Source organism: Budorcas taxicolor, chromosome 2, assembly GCF_023091745.1.
Source record: "Budorcas taxicolor isolate Tak-1 chromosome 2, Takin1.1, whole genome shotgun sequence".
In the NCBI taxonomy this organism is placed as follows: Eukaryota; Metazoa; Chordata; class Mammalia; order Artiodactyla; family Bovidae; genus Budorcas; species Budorcas taxicolor.
Window position 1 is genome coordinate 40,963,728 of NC_068911.1, and position 19,558 is coordinate 40,983,285.

Consider the following 19,558-nt stretch of genomic DNA (forward strand, 5'->3'; position numbering starts at 1 on the left):
CGCGGTCAATTGGGAGCCCACTAAAACAGAAGAGCACGTCTGCTTGCTTTAGTGGCTGCAACACTCCGTTCACCCAGGTATTAGGCAGTGCCCACCCGGCCTTGTCTTTCAGGAACCAGCTCACACCCCACCTCCTCCGTGAGACATTCTGACAAGGAAAGAAATGCAACTTCTGGGAGAAGTGCTTGATGGCCAAGGACATAGTGGTTTTTCCCAGAGAAGCCAGGGAATCTGGGTCAAGGCTCTCTTCTTACACTCTTCCCAAGGCCTCAAACTGCTCTGTGCCCACACCCCTCGCTCACGCTGCTCTCTGAACTCCATCAGGGTACTGGTTCTGTGCTCAGCAGCTGAACACACACAGGACCCAAGGTGCCAAGCCTCCAAGCCAGTCTGGAGTAGGAGACAAGTGAACAGATGATCACAGCGTGGCTATGAGGTTCCAGGGGTGAGGAGGTGGGGGTGGTGTGTGCAGAAGAGGAGTGGGTAGAGGAGAGCAAGCCTGGGGCCTGCTCCACCCGGAGGGGCGGGTCCTCCAGGCCTGCAGGCTTTCAGCCTTTCTCACACACCTGTGTTCCCATTGGCTACAGCTTCCTGTTTGGTACTTTTTGTCCCCACCCCTGCACTGTTAACTTTGTTGCTAGACTCCTCCAGGCAGAGGCCCTGGCTCTGAGCAGTCACAGGAAGTCACAGGAAAGAGGGGTGGGTGTGCAGCCAGACAGGGGGGTGGGAAGTAGGGCCAGGAACAGCAGACACCACACTCCTTCCTGGAGCTTGGCTTAGAAGGGAGGGAGAGGGCTACCTGCAAAGGAGCCCAGCGGGGCTTGTGAGAGGGGCTAGCGAGACCACGCTGGACAGAGAAGCTGTGTGCCCGGGCCCTTCTTGGAGGAGGGCCCCCTTGATAAAGGTACAGGGCCACACCCATGCACACTCAGGCTTGATGGTCCCAGCTCACTGCTGCTCATGCCTGAGCTGCATCATAACACAGATTGCTGGACCTCACCTCCCAAACTTCTGATTCAACGGTGCTGGGGTGGGGCGCAAGAACCCACATTTCTAACAAGTTTCTGAAGGGGTGGATGCTTCCAGCCAGGAACCCCACTTGAGAACTTCTGCCTAAGGTGAATCCTGGCTCTGCCATCAGCTGACCATGGAAAGTTGCTGGATGTCTCTATGTCTCAGCTTACTCTTCCAGGCAATGGGGATAGTTATGACTACATCACAGGTTGATGGAAGGCCACACACAGGTTAGGGTTAGTGTTACGGCCAGGGCAAAGAACAGATGGAGCCACCCAAATCGAAATATTGAAATATTGGAAAATGGTGACTTAGGTTTGCAAACTTGTCCTACCTTCAGAACCATGGCCCTGTTACACCGTGGTCAGGGGCACGGCCCTGTTACACTGTAGTCAGAAGCAGGGCCCTGTTACACCATGGTCAGGAGCACAGCCCTGTTACACTGTAGTCAGAAGCAGGGCCCTGTTACACCATGGTCAGGAGCACGGCCCTCTTACACTCTGCTCAGAAGCACGGCCCTGTTACAGCCATGGTCACCCCCAGGCCTTCATGCTCCTGATGGGATATGACAGGTGTCCCTCTGATCCCGCGGCCAGGTCTCAGTGAGCCTGTAGGCCACTTACGTGTGATCCAAGGGGATCCCTTCCCACAGAAATGGACCTGGATTCTCCACCAGGCCTCTAAGGCTGGTGCCCTCCATCTGGCAGAGAGCTAGCCCACTCCTCCACCCCCAAGCTGAGCTTACTGGGTCTTCAGGTTGCCTCTGTACGCGCCTTGCAGCCCATGGCAGGCTGTGTGCACCCGGGCTAGCCTGGCACAGGAAACTCTTTATTCCAGCAAGGCAGTTTTTGAGGGATGTGGTGAGGGAGGCTGGGAGGCAGGTGGAGAGCGAGGCAGAGAGGGTGGCTGAGATGAAGACCAGGAGGAAGGCCTGAAGGGAATTGGAGTGGGAGACCAGGAGAAAGGCTGGGAGGAAGATGGAGTGGGGGGTGGAGTGGGAGGTGGAGAGGGTCGCTGGGAGGAAGAGGGAGAGAGAGGTGGACACGGAAACGTGGGGTCTGCGGGCTTGGCCCTCTCTTGTCTGTTACTCCCTCGGGCAGGGGGCACAGGGCAGCTGAAGCTCAGGAAGATGTCCTCCAGGGAGACCTGGTTGACTGAGTAGTCCTCCAACATGTACGTCGCCTTGGCTTGCTCCATAATGCCAAACACCTGCGGGAAGGGAGGGGGCCACTGTGGACGGCAGGCACAGGGGAGCGGGGGCGGATGCAGCAAGGGGTGGGAAGACGTAGGGTCTCAGATTGTTACAGAGCCCCCAGAGGCCCATTCCTCTCTCAACTGCTCCCAGACCACCTCTCAGGCAGGCAGTCCTGCGGAATTCAGCTATCTGTGATCTGAAGGAAAGGGACCTGGCTGGGAGTGGTGCCAGAGGCAGAGGTCCTGCTGGGTCCTGGCTTGCTGTGTACCTTGGGCATGTGGCGTGCCCTCTTTGAGCCAGCTCCCCTCTCTGTGAGATGAGGGGGCAGAAGGAGCTGATCTCTGAGGTCCCTTCCAGTTCAAATATTCTTATCAAAATTTTCTATGAAATTCACATGAATGTTGCAGCAGGACTGAATTGGACTTCCACTGGAAGCAGAACTCTGAAAGTGCACGACATCAGAGGTGTGCTCCCTGATGTCCAGGTATGTGCTCACCTTCGCCCAGCTGAGGTCATCGCCGGGCAGGTGGTAATGGACCATCCCTTGGTGCTCATCCTTCAGGACGCTGCCTGCACAAAGCAGAGACCATGTCCCCCTGAGGGCCAGGCTGGATGGCCAGGGGAGGGTGGCGTTGGCCCTGGAATTGTGACTCCCAGCCCAGTGCTCAGGGATGCACAGACGCATGGCGCCCTCTGCGGCACATACCTGGGAAGGTCAGGCCCACGAACGCCTTGAACTCCTCCAGGGCCTCCTGCTGCCCGTCACTCTGGATCTTGGCCCGCAGGGAGTAGCCACTGCCAAACTTGCTCTTGAGGTGCTGTGGGCTGCCCAGGCACTTGAACTGACCCTGCACCATGATGGCCAGCCGGGTGCACAGGGCTTCACACTCCTCCATGCTGGGAAGACGGGGCGGAGCCCGATATAGCAGCGGGGAATGCTGATGCCCGCCCTCCAGGCCAAAACCGTGCACCTGGGAAAGTGCTGACGCCCAGATCAAGCTGTTCCTGATTCCCATGCTCAGGGTGTGGCCCACTCGCCTCACAGACTCTTCACCAGAGGCTAACAGGTTTTCTGTCCACCCAGCCCCTCCTGGCCCACCTGGCCCACAGCCCCCGTCCTGGCTGAACCTGTGGGAGGTGATGACGATGGCCTTGCCGGACTTTCGGGCCCGTGCCACAGTGCCCCAGAGCAGACGCCGGGCCACAGGGTCCATGCCAGTGGATGGCTCATCCAGGAAAATGACCACAGGCTCTCCCAGCAGGGCAATGCCGGCACTCAGCTTCCGCCTGTTGCCGCCACTGCGGCCGAGGGGGAAAAATTGGGTGACTGGCAACCCTAAGTTTCCAGAAGTGCAATCTTCCCTGCTTTTTCCTTTGTTAAGAAAGTGCTCATGCACCCTGGTGGGGTGTTCAGTAACATGACCCACCACCCTCCCCCAGGGGTACACTGTGACTCAGCTGTCCACTCAGCATCTAAACCATTCTCCTGGGCATAGGGATTGGTCCAAGCTGAGCACACTGTCCGTGGATTTCCTCTGAGGGCCTCTATGGGTGTCACAGGGTAAGGGCATAGAACCGTTTTAACTAACTTCTTTTAATGAACACATAGCATTTATGATGGAAAGGTACTTCCCAAATGTTAATTCATTTAATCATCAAAAGATGCAGGGAAACATGAAAACATGATTAAAACAGAAGTTAACGGAAGAAAGAGGGCACCATCCTCTAACTCCTGGGCTCCCTGACCCAGTTCTGCTAACAGTCTGCAGGGGCTCTGTGCACAGCTCAAGGGGCGGCTTGGGACTTGGGACCGAGTAGCCTTGCTTTGTTTAAGCTAACTGGAACTGGGTTAGGATCACTGGTGACAAAGACTCAGGAAGACCCCACACTCTTCAGCTGAACATCAGCTACTCAGATGGCTCACACAGAGCAGGGTGCGGGAGTGTGGGTGTGCAGTGCAAATCTGCCGCAGGTCAGAAGCCCTTGTGAAGCGGCAGGAAGAGTAACAGCTGTGGTGCGTCAGCCCATCCTCAGCCAAGTAACCAGAGGAAGCAGGGCCATGGGACAGCCAAGGCCGTTGACCCATTCTCACAGAGGAGGAAGGCCACCTCCCTGGAAACCTGAGCAGTGGTGAGGACCACACAGCTCCCCCAGGCACAGAGCCAGCAGGCCTTGCCCTACCCCCCAGCACTGAACAGAACCAGAGCACATCTTATTTTGGGACAGGGAGGGCTGAGGGGACCCAGAGTCTCACCTGTAGGTCTTCACCAATTTGTCGGCATACGTGTACATGAGCAAGTCATCAAGAATTTGGTCCACACAGGAGCTGATGTGACGCTCAGGGATGCCCCGGAGCCGGGAGAACATGACCAGCGTCTCCCTGCCCGTCATGTGGTCCAGCAGGGCATCGACCTGGGGACAGTAGCCAATCCACTGTCGCACCTGGAGTTGGAGCACAGCCCAGGGGGAAGGCGGGTCAGAAGGAAAGCTGCCCACTGGGCAGGTGCCTGGCCTCTGCCTCATGCACACCCACAAGTGCCAGGTGAACAGACGTGTGCCAGGGGCCACCAGTGATATTTGGGAGCCTGGATGCAGCACTGGCTGCTGGCGTGAACCCCAACCCCAGAGGGCGCACATGGGTCTGGAGCACTTACAATCCTGCCTGCCCAGCAGGAAACCTCAGTGTCCAGAGTTGCCCTATCTCTTGCCACTTACCAAGTGTATGGTCAGCAGAAGACACTTTATTTTTTTCCCATTTATGCATATTTTCTATTAGACAAGTAACCCACAAATACATTTTCTTTGTGAGGGTGCTGGAGTCTCTTGTCCAGGGCCTGCCCCAGGTGGTGCAGTCACATCTAGGTACACTTCCAGACTTCTGCACAGCTGCGTAAAACACAACTGGATCACCTTTATTTACCATTCTGCACTTACCATTTTACCATTCTATCATTTTAATTCAATATTAGGTGTTAAAGATCTGCCTTGGTCAGTAAATATTAATACAAACCTACTTTAACTTGGGCTTCCCAGGTAGCGCAATGGTAGAGAATCTGTCTGCCAAAGGAGGAGGCACAAGAGACACAGCTTCAGTCCCTGAGTTGGGAAGATCCCCTGGAGAAGGAAATGGCAAGCCACTCCAATATTCTTGCCTGGGAAATCCTATTGACAGAGGAGCCTGATCATGGGGTCGCAGAGAGTTGGGCACTACTAAGCAACTGAGCACACAAGCCTATTCCAACTCAGTTTGATTGCAACTTAATCATTCAGATTTGGGTTCAGTTCAGTTCAGTTGCTCAGCCATGGCCAGGCCCACATGCCAGGCCTCCCTGTCCATCACCAACTCCAGGGGTTTATGCAAACTCATGTCCATCGAGTCAGTGATGCCATCCAGCCATCTCATCCTCTGTCGTCCCCTTCTCCTCCTGCCCTCAATCTTTCCCAGCATCAGGATCTTTTCTAATGAGTCAGCTCTTTGCATCAGGTGGCCAAAGTATTGGAGTTTCAGCTTCAACATCAGTCCTTTCAATGAACACTCAGGACTGATCTCCTTTAGAATAGACTGGTTGGATCTCCTTGCTGTCCAAGGGACTCTCAAGAGTCTTCTCCAACACCACAGTTCAAAAGCATCAATTCTTTGGCACTCAGCTTTCTTTATAGTCCAACTCTCTAGTCCATACATGACCACTGGAAAAACCACAGCCTTGACTAGACGGACCTTTGTTGGCAAAGTAATGTCTCCGCTTTTTAATATGCTATCTAGGTTGGTCATAACTTTCCTTCCAAGGAGTAAGCGTCTTTTAATTTCATTGCTGCAATCGCCATCTGCAGTGACTTTGGAGCCCAGAAAAATAAAGTCAGCCACTGTTTCCACTGTTTCCCCATCTATCTGCCATGAAGATTTGGGTTGGCTGTTTATAAAAGATTCAGGCATGTGTGTGATATTTCTGAGTTTTTGCTGTTATGAACTTGCAGCAAACCAAGCTCCTCAGTCCACGGGATTCTCTAGGCAAGAATACTGGAGTGGGTGGCATGCCCTCTTCCAGGGGAGTTAACCATAAATGCATGGGTTTATTTCTGAGCTCTCTATTCTGTTCCATTGATCTATGTGTCTGTTTTTATGCCAGTACCATATAGTTTTGCTTACTGGACCTTTGTAGTATAGTCTGAAGTCAGGGAGCATGATACCTCTAGCTTTTTATCTCAAGACAGTTTGTTAACATATTTTTAAAAACCATGAGTGGGTACTGAATTTTCATCCAATGCTTTTACCGCTTCTATTGATAAATATTTTCCTCCTTTCATCTATGAAGGTAGTGCTTTATACTGGTAGATTTCCTACTGTTAAATCTTACTTACGTTTCTGGAATAAGCCTGACAATTGTCATTTTTATTCTTTCAATATCCTGCTGAATTTCTATTGTCAATACCTTCAGTTTAGTTCTGTTCAGTGGCTCAGTTGTGTCCGACTCTGTGACACCATGGACTGCAGCACACCATGCTTCCCTGTCCATCACCAACTCCCAGAGCGTGGTCAAACTCATGTCCATCGAGTTGGTGATGCCATCCAACCATCTCATCCTCTGTTCCCCTCTTCTCCTCCTGCCTTCAATCTTTCCCAGCATCAGGGTCTTTTCCACTAGGTCAGTTCTTCACATTGGTTGGCCAAAGTATCAGAGGTTCAGCTTCAGCATCAGTCCTTCCAATGAATATTCAGAACTGATTTCCTTTAGGATGGACTAGTTGGATCTCCTTGCAGTCCAGGGGACTCTCAAGAGTCTTCTCCAACACCACAGTTCAAAAGTGCTCAGCTTTCTTTATAGTCCAGCTCTCACATCCATACATGACTATTGGAAAACCAATAGCCTTGATTAGATGGACCTTTGTCAGCAAAGTAATGTCTCTGCTTTTTAATACACTGTCTAGGTTGGTCATAACTTTCCTTCCAAGGAGTAAGTGTCTTTTAATTTCATGGCTGCAGTCACCATCTGCAGTGATTTTGCAGCCCCCCAAAATAAAGTCAGCCACTGTTTCCAATGTTTCCCCATCTATTTGCCATGAAGTGATGGAACCAGATGCCATGATCTTAGTTTTCTGAATGTTGAGTTTTAAGCCAGCTTTTTCACTCTCCTCTTTCACTTTCATCAAGAGGCTCTTTAGGTCCTCTTCACTTTCTGCCATTAGGGTGGTGTCATCTGCATATCTGAGGTTATTGATATTTCTCCCAGCAATCTTGATTCCAGCTTGTGCTTCATCCAGCCTGGCATTTCACATGATGTACTCTGCATGTAAGTTAAATAAACAGGGTGAGAATATACAGCTTTGACATACTCCTTTACCAATTTGGAACCAGTCTGCTGTTCCATGTCCGGTTCTACCTGTTGCTTCTTGATCTGCATACAGATTTCTCAGGGGGCAGGTCAGGTGGTCTGGTATTCCCATCTCTTTCAGAATTTTCCACAGTTTATTGTGATCCACACAGTCAAAGGCTTTGGCGTAGTCAATAAAGAAGAAGTAGATGTTTTTCTGGAACTCTCTTGCTTTTTCAATGATCCAGCGGATGTTGGAAATTTGATCTCTGGTTCCTCTGCCTTTTCTAAATCCAGCTTGAACATCTGGAAGTTCACGGTTCATGTACTGTTAAAGCCTCACTTGGATAAATTTGAGCGTTACTTTGCTAGCGTGTGAGATGAATGCGATTGTGGGGTAGTCTGAACATTCTTTGGCATTGCCTTTCTTTGGGATTAGAATGAAAACTGACCTTTTCCAGTCCTGTGGCCACTACTGAGTTTCCTAAATTTGCTGGCATGTTGAGTGCAGCACTTTCACAGCACCATCTTTTAGGACTTGAAATAGCTCAGCTGGAATTCCATCATCTCCGCTAGCTTTGTTCATAGTAATTCTTCCTAAGGCCCACTTGACTTCAGACTCCAGGATGTCTGGCTCTAGGTGATTGATCACTGTGGTTATCAAGGGTCATCAAGATCTTTTTTGTATAGTTTTTCCGTGTATTCTTGCAACCTTTTCTTAATATCTTCTGCTTCTGTTAGGTCCATATAGTTTCTATCCTTTATTGTGCCCATCTTTGGATGAAATATTCTGTTGATATCTCTAATTTTCTTGAAGAGATCTCTAGTCTTTCCCATTCTATTGTTTCCCTCTATTTCTTTGCTTTGCTCACTGAGGAAGGCTTTCTTCTCTCTCCTTGCATTTGGAACTCTGCATTCAAATGGGTGTATCTTTCCTTTTCTCCTTTGCCTTTCTCTTATTTCCTGAGCTATCTAGATATTTTACTTAAGGCTTTATGTTCCTATATGAAGTTGGCCTATAGCTCATGTTGGACACTGTCTTTGTTTGATTTTCACTTCAGATTGGGTAGCACCCCATCTTCTCTCCTCTGATTCAGAAGAGGTATACAAGAAGGAAATAACTGCTTGTTGGTGGCTGGTAGACTTGTCCGTCAATCCCTTTTAGCCTGGACTCTTTTAAGAAAGGGTAGATCTTCAATTATTATTTCAACTTTACCTCCAGCATTGGTCTATATAGGCTTTCAGCTTTGTGAACAAATTTTTGGATAGAAGGCTTGAAAATGTTATAATTTGATGCAAAGAAAATGAAGGAATGTGCTCTTTCTTACACACCTGAGTCTGGAGTAAGCCTACTGCCATAGGATGGCCACGGAGCCCTGCTCAGAGCACGGAGGCCCCATGGACCAGGGAAAGTCCCACAGTGGAGCTGAACGATTCTGAGACAGTGAATGATTTTGACAGAAATGCATGTGGACATTCAAAAGTCACTGCTGACTTTCAGCATACTAGCAGATTCAGAAAAGAACTGCTGTTGCTGTTCAGTTGCTAAATCATGTCCGACTGTTTGTGACTCCATGGGCTGCAGCACGCCAGGCTTCCCTGTCCTTCACTATCTCCCAGAGTTTGCTCAAACTCATGTCCACTGAGTCTGTGATGCCATCCAACCACCTCATCTTCTGTTGCCCCCTTCTCCTGCTCTCAATCTTTCCCAGCATCAGGATCTTTTCCAATGAGTCAGCTCTTCACATGAGATAAGAATATATTTTAGGAAATGTGAAAGAATGTTTAAAAATATTTGCACATGTAAAGGGTGCTAAGCAGAAAGCTCACAAAAGAAGAGAGCAAGGATGTAGATTTGAGTTTGCTAATGAGATTAATCCATGTGGGACTTCTAGGAGAAAGTGAAGAGGAGCATGTTGAACTGTATTTCCTACCATGAATTTTCACAAATTTCCAGGAGGTGATGTGCAGACAGATTCCAGGAAGACTGAAATCCAATTTCTTGCCAGTCAGACAGGAGGAGGGTCTTGTAGGCAGATGCCGCTTGATTTTAAATAATACAAAGAAATGTAACGTTCCTTTTCATCTGAGTTTACAGAGCAGGTTTGCACTTGCCTCTCAGTGAGCTTCAATAAATTGGATGGATGACTGGTGATGAGAAGGCTAGTGGGTGGGTCTGTCATGACCACCTGGCCTCACCCTGTCTTGTCGTGTCTTTTATTCCTTTGCTTGTTCATTCCTTCTTACTTTTTTCAGTAACAGCTTATTGAGATATAATTCACATATCATACAATTCACCCATCAAATGTGTTCAATTCAGTGGCTTTTAGTATATTCACACTGGTGGTCCATGATCACAGTCAATTTTATAACATGGCATCGCTCCTCCCCAGAGAAACCTCAAATCCATGAAAAGTTACTACCCATTTTCCCCAGAACGCCCAAGCCCTGGCAACCATCAATTTGCCTGTCACCATGGATTTGCCTGTCCTGGATGTTTCATATAAACAGAATCGCACAGTCTGTGCCCTTCTGTGATCTGCTTCTTTCACTCTGCATCCCGCATTTAAGGTCCATGCGTGGTGTAGCGTAGGTCAGTGCTTCACTCCTTCTTTATGGTTGAATGATACCCTTGCGCATGGATAGATCACATTTTGTTTATCCATTCATCTGTTTGTTGGTGGACATTAGGGTTGATTCTACTTTTTGGCTACTGTGAAAAATGCTGCTATGAACATTCATGTACAAATTTTTGTGTGAATGTGTTAACAGTTTTTTAGTTCTCTTGGATATACATACCTACGAGTGAAACTGCTGGGTCATATGGTGCCTCTGTTCTAACCTTTGAGTATCTTCTCTAATAATCTCAATCTTCCAATTGAAGTCTTTCATCCATTTGTATGTAATGTAATTACTAATGTAATTGGATTTGAATCTACCATCTTGTTAGGGCTATCTACTTGTCCCATGCGTTCTATATTCCTTTTTCTCTCTCACTTTGTCTTCTATTACATTGATTATTTTTTATGATCCACAGGGCTGCCTAAGAGTCTTCATGACATGGTCGTTAGTCTTCCCCAGAGTGAGTGGTGTGAAGGGGAGTATACCCCAAAGAGAAGCTACAGTGTCCCTCATGACCCAGTCTCAAAAGTGACATACCACTTCTTCCACAGTATTCTGTCAGTCACACAGACCAACCCTGGTACAATCTGGGGTAATCTTCTTAAGGGTGTAAATCTCAGGGTTACTAGGGGCTGTCTTGAAGGTATACCACAATGTCTCTTACCTTCTTCTGAATATTTGTTTTCTACACTTTGATTCTCCATGCTTCATTCTAAATTATTCTTTTTGTGGGCAGGAGTTGTTGTTTAGGTACATGTGCGTGATTATTATTATTTTTTTAATGTGCACCAAACACTGCATTTCAAGTTGTTTGCCGAAATCATTTGAGGCCTAGGATGTGAGCCTCTTCTGCCAGCTTCTCCTGACATTTGCTCCTGCCAGGCACCTGGGAGCACTGGTGGTTTAGAGTCACATCAATTCCATTTCAGGGACTGATAAGAGTCCAGGCGTTCTGCAGTTCTTGCATGAACTTGTCTGAGTACAGTTCATCCCTACACCTGGGATGCAGCCCTCCAGGGTCCTGACTCAAGGAAAGGATGCTTGCATCAGGCCTCCCTATGCCCCAGAAAGCTCATCCTGAACTCCAGTGCAGGCCAGTTCAAAACTAAGGGCAAAAAATATTCACATCTCAGCAACTCAGACTGGAATGGGCCACCTCCTTGGGTCCCTGTCCTCCCCTACCTCTTGGCTCATTAGTCTTCACTATCTTTTTAGTTCTTTGAATCCTTCAAAGACATGTTTCCAAAATTTGGTCCTATTTTTCTAGTTATTAATGACCACCAGGAAAGGGATTAGAGTTACCTGATTTGCCATTACCAAAAGGCTTGTCCATAATTTCTAAAATAATAAAAATTAAAATTAATAGTAAATGGATCCTAGCCATGAGATGCTTATACTGGTTATGGTTGTTCGGTCAAGCAGTGTATGCTAAAAGGTGACAGAGAGTAATAATTACGAGCACGGATTCTGGAACTAGCCCATGTTGATTCTTCCGCCTTCTCTCTAAACTTTATGTCGGTCATGGGCAGTAAAGCTAGTACAGTGCACGCTGTGAATGGCACAGCTTCAGATAGGCCCCTGTAGTTCGGTCTCCTTGTATGCCTGTCATTGAATCCACTGTATACTGACCCCACTCCCCCACCATCATTACACTTAAGTCACTGCATGGCAACGGCTGGTTCTCATGATCATAAGCTCCTTGCAAGTGACAGTCACGGGGCTTACACAACTGTTGGCATACACTAGGCATTCAAAAATTGTTTCACTGAATTGGTGCCAAGTAGACTCCAAGAAGAGGGTCAGGTGTGAGGGATATATACTAAATTTGACTCTGTCTGAGTCAAGCTGTTTAGAAGGGATGTATATGCAGGTCTGAAACACAGGACTGGGATTGGGCTGAGGGTGTGGCTACTTGGGAGCCATCAGCAAACAGAAGATAATGGGAGTCAGTGTAAGGAATGAGACTGGGGGGGTGGGGACAGTGTGTGTGGAAGGACGAAGACGGTGGGCTGATGCTATGGCCCTGGGGAGCAGCGCAGTCTAATGGGCTAGAGGAAGAAGATCCACCACAGGAGTCTAAGGAAGAAGTGTCAGTGAGAGAAGAGCCAGAAGAAAGGGGAAGCTATAGGAGCAAACAAAGGAAAGCTAGAGCGTGAAGGAGAGAAAGGCCTGCATTAAGAAATGCTTCAAAGGCAAGGAAACTGAGGCTGAAAGTTAGGAGTGGCCTTGGCTTGGGAAGTGCAGTGGGCACAGAGTCAGGGAGGACAGATTCCAGGGCTCATTGGGAGGAAGACTCCATGGACCGTGGCTGCCGGCTGGGTGTCCTGAGTGGTGCCTGGGACAGCGATAGATGGTGCCACTCACTCCTCCAGGGAGCACAGAGGGAGGTGGGGGGAAGAGACAGGGGTTTGTGGGGACAGCTGATGGCTTTGTGGGTCCACTGGGCTTGAGATGCCTTGGGTTTCAGGGACATTTTCAAGGCAATGTTGATTAAGCAGCTTGACATAAAATCTGGAGCTCAGAGAAGAGGTCTAGGAAGGAGCTATGGATTTGGGAGTCAGAGATAAACCCGACACCTGGAATTTTCAAAGATGGGTTTCATTCCAGTTCCCTGTCCCCAACCCTCTGTAACACCCACAGGTGTATTTCAGGGGACCCTCTTCCCGATATACCCACACCACCCCTAGGTTCATGCCCCCTTGTCCCAGGTCACCGCCTACCTTCCTCAAGTCAAAGCTGACGCTGATGCTGTTGACAAAGGCGTCCCCTGAGGTGATAGACTCTTCCCCAGTCAATATCTTGAAAATGGTAGTTTTCCCAGCTCCATTGAAGCCAAGAAGACCAAAGCACTCCTCTGCTCGAACAGCGAAGGAAACCTTGTTCACAGCCAATGGAGGCACCTTCCTGGAATAGACCTGAGATAGCCAAGACAGAAGACAAGACACCCAGTGAGGAGGCCTGGAGCCAGAAGCCTGGAGTTGTCAGCTGCACTCCAGTTCTGCCCCCAGGGCTCCAGGACTCCGAGGTATCCAGGCTGGGATCTGCCTTCTCATCCCAGCTGCTGCTCCCAGTGGGCTCAGGAGGTTTTCTCTCTTCCTGCCCCTGCACACTGAGAACATAGTTCTCTAAGATAAGCCTCTTTCCTGCTTTCCTCGAAGCAAAGAAAACCACTTTGATGTTGCCTGAGCTGGTTTCTGAGGGCTTTTTTAAAAAAATATAAATCTATTTATTTTATGGAGGCTAATTACTTTTCAATATTGTATTGGTTTTGCCATACATTGACATGAATCTACCACGGGTGTACACGTGTTCCCCATCCTGAACCACCCCCTCACCTCCCTCCCCATCCCATCCCTCTGGGTCATCCCAGTGCACCAGCCCCGAGCATCCTGTATCCTGCATCGAACCTGGACTGGCGATTCGTTTCACATATGATATTATACATGTTTCAATGCCATTCTCCCAAACCATCCCACCCTCGCCCTCTCCACGGAATCCAAAAGATTGTTCTATGCATCTGTGTCTCTTTTGCTGTCTCGCATACAGGGTTATTGTTACCATCTTTCTAAATTCCAAATATATGTGTTGTTATACTGTATTGGTGTTTTTCTTTCTGGCTTACTTCACTTTGTATAAGAGGCTCCAGTTTCATCCACCTCATTACAACTGATTCAAATGTATTCTTTTTAATGGCTGAGTAATACTCCATTGTGTATATGTACCACAGCTTTCTTATTTGCTGATGGACATCTAGGTTGCTTCCATGTCCTGGCTATTGTAAACAGTGCTGAGATGAACATTGGGGTACATGTGTCTCTTTCAGTTCTGGTTTCCTCGGTGTGTGTGCCCAGCAGTGGGATTGCTGGGTCATATGGCAGTTCTATTTCCAGTTTTTTAAGGAATCTCCACACTGTTCTCCATAGTGGCTGTACTAGTTTGCATTCCCACCAACAGTGTGAGAGGGTTCCCTTTTCTCCACACCCTCTCCAGCATTTATTGCTTGTAGACTTTTGGATTGCAGCCATTCTGACTGGTGTGAGATGGTACTCATTGTGATTTTGATTTGCATTTCTCTGATAATGAGTGATGATAAGCATCTTTTCATGTGTTTGTTAGCCATCTGTATGTCTTCTTTGGAGAAATGTCTGTTTAGTTCTTTGGCCCATTTTTTGATTGGGTCGTTTATTTTTCTGGAATTGAGCTGCAGGAGTTGCTTGTATATTTTTTAGATTAATTCTTTGTCAGTTGCTTCATTTGCTATTATTTTCTCCCATTCTGAAGGCTGTCTTTTCACCTCGCTTATAGTTTCCTTTGTTGTGTGGAAACTTTTAATTTTAATTAGGTCCCATTTGTTTATTTTTGCTTTTATTTCCAATATTCTGGGAGGTGGGTCATAGAGGATCCTGCTGTGATTTATGTTGGAGAGTGTTTTGCCTATGTTCTCCTCTAGGAGTTTTATAGTTTCTGATCTTATGTTTAGATCTTTAATCCATTTTGGGTTTATTTTTGTGTATGGTGTTAGAAAGTGTTCTAGTTTCTTTCTTTTACAAGTGGTTAACCAGTTTTCCCAGCACCACTTGTTAAAGAGATTGTCTTTTCTCCATTGTATATTCTTGCCTCCTTTGTCAAAGATAAGCTGTCCATAGGTGTGTGGATTCATCTCTGGGCTTTCTATTTTGTTCCATTGAGCTATATTTCTGTCTTTGTGCCAGTACCATACTGTCTTGATGACTGTGGCTTTGTAGTAGAGCCTGAAGTCAGGCAGGTTGATTCTGGGGGCTTTTTAACCACTACTAACTATAGGAAAACAACTCTCTCTGTCTCCCTCCCTCTCTCTCCACGTGCATGTGTGTGTGCATGTGCGTGAGTGTGTTGGCTGTCTGAAGAATCTCTCAGCACAGTCCCCATGGGCTCTCAGGGAGATTAGCAGGCTTGCTGTGGGCTTTCAGAGCCCACATCCCCTCCTTGGCTCCTCCACAGACTGCTTTCTAGATCCAGGAGAGACTCAACCATGTCTACCCTTCAGGGCTTCTGGGGATCCATGGCTCCGGCGCCCCTCCCATCCCAGGCCTCCTTGTCCTCAGGGGCCCCCAGAAGACAATGGGGGGCTGAGGCCCTACCTGCTGTCTCTGGGTGCACAAATGAGCTCAGATGCCATCTGTTCAGAGGAAACCTCTCTCTGAGTCTTTCCCATCAAAACTCATCTGAATCCTCTGCCAGTGCAGTAGTCCCCTTATCCCCGGGGATATGGTTCAAGAACCCCAGTGGGGGCATGAAACCATGGATACCATAGGACTCTCTACTTACTATGTTTCTCCTATACTACATTCCTCTGCTAAATTAGGCACAGTAAGGGAATATCCAAATTGCCAACATCAGTACCCTTGGGCTTTGGGGTAAGTAAAATGAGAAGACCTTGAGCGCAAGCACTTGATACTGTGATACTGGATTGGATAACTGAGCCAGCAACTAAGCGATGCTACAGCGGAGAAGCTGGACAAACGGGTGGAGTGGGACGGCTTGGGTTAACCACGCTACCCAGAATGGCACACAACTTAAAACTTATGAATTGATATTTCTGGAATTTTCCATTTAATATTTTTGGACCATGGTTGACCGCAGGTAGCTGAAACCTCAGAAAGCAAAGCTGCTGATAAATGGGCGCTACACTGTACTCCAAGTCAGTGGGCAGGGTCCTGGAGCCATGATGGCTGCTTCCCTACACAAGGATCCCCAAGAGTAATGGGGATGAAAAGTAAAGTAATGCTTTTCAAGCTACATCGGACTTTACCTTAGATAGTTCTTTAAGGACCAGTGGGTTTTTCTTACACAGATCTTCCCAAGAGTTCTTGATTATTTTTGCTTCCTCTTCCACATCTTGGTCTCCAGGCACAGACTCTGCATTCTGCAAAACAACCTGTTTTTCCCGAGATAAGGATGGCAGGTGTAAGTGCTTTTGCAAGGATAGGAGGAAGATATCAAGGTCCTTCCCCGTAACGTTGTGAAGGTGCCCTGGCCATGCCAGTTCCCATTTGCACACCACCACCCATTCTCAGGGAAAGTCGCAGGCAGGACTGAGTGCATGTTGACACGACCGTGATATGCTAGACAGGAAAGCATTGGTTTTTAAAGAAAAAAAAAAGACTTGAAGCCCAGAGGTGTCAAGATATAACAAATCCCATTTTGTACAGGATTTCCATGATCATGGGGCTGGGGGAGGTGCTTTGCCACTGGAAGATATTCAGGTCAAGAAATGACACAACAGACCTTTCTCCTATCTGGGTCCTGAATGACTGAGGGGAGAGGTGTTACAAGCTGACTAGTTTTAGGGAATCCACGGCTGGCCAGGATCACAGGGCCCAGGCCAATGCCCTTCCCCCTTCTCCCATCAGGGCCCGGGGTCCTGGGGACCTCAGTAACCCCTCTGCCCTGAGGGAGGTTTACACCATCTCCAGGCCCTCTGGCTCTGAGAATCAAGGTCACTGCAGACTGCAGGAATTAAGCCGTGAAGCCAGCCTCTTACCTGTCCTTACAGACTTACACTTGGACCCACTCACCATTTTTTGCTTCCAGGAGAGGCCAGAAAACCTGGATTTCAGTTCCCATAAGACATTGGTTTCAGTGAGGAAAAGCAGGATGAGGTACACGAGCCCCAAGATGGCGAGGACTGTCAGGTACTTCCCTGTCCCAAGAGACTCCCAGGCATAGATGTCCTCCTGGACCACATAGCCCTCCGCTACAATGGGACAAATGGACACGATCAGATTACACAGAGCAGCTAGATTCCTACGATAACAAATGTCATTTAAAAGGAGCATTATTGTTATCACTGTAGTCACTTCACCCCAGCAGATGGGAAACATATACAGTATTCTGCTTTTCTTGCTGGAACCAATGTTTAGCAGAAATTATGCAGTAAAAGTAAAAGACTTCTCCCTGTCCATATGACAGTCACTTGAAACGCAAGCTATTTACATGTTTGATTCTGTTATCAATCACCCTGTAACGTCAATTGACCACTCATGCAGAAACACTCTGCAGCCTCAAGTCTATTTTAATTTGATTTGCCTTCAAATTTTCTTTTAAATACATGTATTTTTAAATTATACAATACACACTCATTGGAAAAAAGAGACACGTCTGAGGTAGAGTCAAGGTATTTCTCCTCTCCCTACAGCTGTTTTATGTATATATATATATATATAAAATATAATACTTCCATACTCTCTGGATATAGTCTTTTAAAATATAAGTAGACTGATACTATGCATTATCTTCTCCAATTCATTTGTTTTGTTTCAGTTCAGTTCAGTTTGGTTCAGTCGTTCAGTCGTGTCTGACTCTTTGCGACCCCATGGACTGCTGCATACCAGGCTTCCCTGTCCATCACCAACTCCTGGAGCTTACTCAGACTCACGTTCAGTGAGTCAGTGATGCCATCCAACCATCTCATTGTCTGTCATCCCCCTCTCCTCCTGCCTTCAATCTTTCCCAGCATCAGGGTCTTTTCCAATGAATCAGTTCTTTGCATCACAGGTGGCCAAGTATTGGAGTTTCAGCTTCAGCATCAATCCTTCCAAGGAATATTCAGAACTGATTTCCTTTAAGATGGACTGGTTGGATCTCCTTGAAGTCCAAGGGACTCTCAAGAGTCTTCTCCAACATCATAGTTCAAAAGCGTCAAATTTTTGGCGCTCAGCTTTCTTTATAGTTCAACACTCACATCCATACATGACTATTGGAAAAACCATAGCTTTGATTAAATGGTCCTTTGTCAGCAAAGTAATGTCTCTGCTTTTTAATATGCTGTCCAGGTTGGTCATGGCTTTTCTTCCAAGGAGCAAGCGTCTTTTAATTTCATGGCTGCAGTCACCATCTGCAGTGATTTTGCAGCCCCCCAAAATAAAGTCTCACTGTATCCATTGCTTCCACACCTCTCTGCCATGAAGTGATGGGACCAGATGCCATGATCTTAGTTTTTTGAATGTTGAGTTTTAAGCCAGCTTTTTCACTCTCCTCTTTCACTTTCATCAAGAGGCTCTTTAGGTCCTCTTCACTTTCTGCCATAAGGGTGGTGTCATCTGCATATCTGAGGTTATTGATATTTCTCCCAGCAATCTTGATTCCAGCTTGTGCTTCATCCAGCCTGGCATTTCACATGATGTACTCTGCATATAAGTTAAATAAACAGGGTGAGAATATACAGCTTTGACATACTCCTTTACCAATTTGGAACCAGTCTGCTGTTCCATGTCCGGTTCTACCTGTTGCTTCTTGACCTGCATACAGATTTCTCAGGGGGCAGGTCAGGTGGTCTGGTATTCCCATCTCTTTCAGAATTTTCCACAGTTTATTGTGATCCACACAGTCAAAGGCTTTGGCGTAATCAATAAAGAAGAAGTAGATGTTTTTCTGGAACTCTCTTGCTTTTCCAATGATCCAGCAGATGTTGGAAATTTGATCTCTGGTTCCTCTGCCTTTTCTAAATCCAGCTTGAACATCTGAAAGTTCACGGTTCATGCACTGTTGAAGCCTCACTTGGATAAATTTGAGCGTTACTTTGCTAGCGTGTGAGATGAATGCGATTGTGGGGTAGTCTGAACATTCTTTGGTGTTGCCTTTCTTTGGGATTAGAATGAAAACTGACCTTTTCCAGTCCTGTGGCCACTACTGAGTTTTCCAAATTTGCTGGCATGTTGACTGCAGCACTTTCACAGCACCATCTTTTAGGACTTGAAATAGCTCAGCTGGAATTCCATCACCTCCACTAGCTTTGTTCGTAGTGATGCTTCCTGAGGCCCACTTGACTTCAGACTCCAGGATGTCTGGCTCTGGGTGAGTGATCACACTGTCATGGTTATCTGGGTCATGAAGATCTTTTTTGCATAGTTCTTCTGTGTATTCTTGCCACCTCTTCTTAATATCTTCTGCTTCTGTTAGGTCCATATGGTTTCTGTCCTTTATTGTGCCCATCTTTGGATGAAATATTCTGTTGATATCTCTTATTTTCTTGAAGAGATCTCTAGTATTTCCCATCCTATTGTTTTATTCTATTTCTCTGCATTGTTCACTGAGGAAAGCTTTCTTATCTCTCCTTGCTATTCTTTGGAACTCTGCATTCAAATGGGTATATCTTTCCTTTTCTCCTTTGCCTCATTGGCATGAACTCCTTATTGCCAAACTCAGACTTAAACTGAAGAAAGTAGGGTCCTAAATCAAATTCCTTACAGTTTTGTTTAGATCATTCAGGTAAGACCTAAATCAAATCCCTTACGATTATACAGTGTAAGTGACCAATAAATTCAAGGGATTAGATCTGATAGAGTGCCTGAAGAACCATGGAAGGAGGTTGTTTTGTTTACGCATATACAACAGACATCGGCCATATCAGGACATACAGATCAAACTAATACAGATC

General features: G+C 47.2%; 1 protein-coding gene across 1 annotated transcript in view; it reads right to left on the minus strand.

Moving 5' to 3' along the window:
* Positions 1-1,842: 1,842 nt before the first annotated feature.
* The window catches only part of LOC128060138 (ATP-binding cassette sub-family A member 17-like), an 82,926-nt gene continuing 65,210 nt past the window's right edge, over positions 1,843-19,558 (minus strand). The window contains exons 23-30 of the mRNA XM_052652440.1: positions 16,698-16,876; positions 15,932-16,057; positions 12,861-13,055; positions 4,464-4,651; positions 3,338-3,508; positions 2,916-3,106; positions 2,706-2,779; positions 1,843-2,223 (exon numbers count right to left, since the gene is read on the minus strand). Coding sequence (XP_052508400.1) covers positions 1,843-2,223; positions 2,706-2,779; positions 2,916-3,106; positions 3,338-3,508; positions 4,464-4,651; positions 12,861-13,055; positions 15,932-16,057; positions 16,698-16,876 — 1,505 coding nt within the window. The remainder of the gene's footprint in view (positions 2,224-2,705; positions 2,780-2,915; positions 3,107-3,337; positions 3,509-4,463; positions 4,652-12,860; positions 13,056-15,931; positions 16,058-16,697; positions 16,877-19,558) is intronic.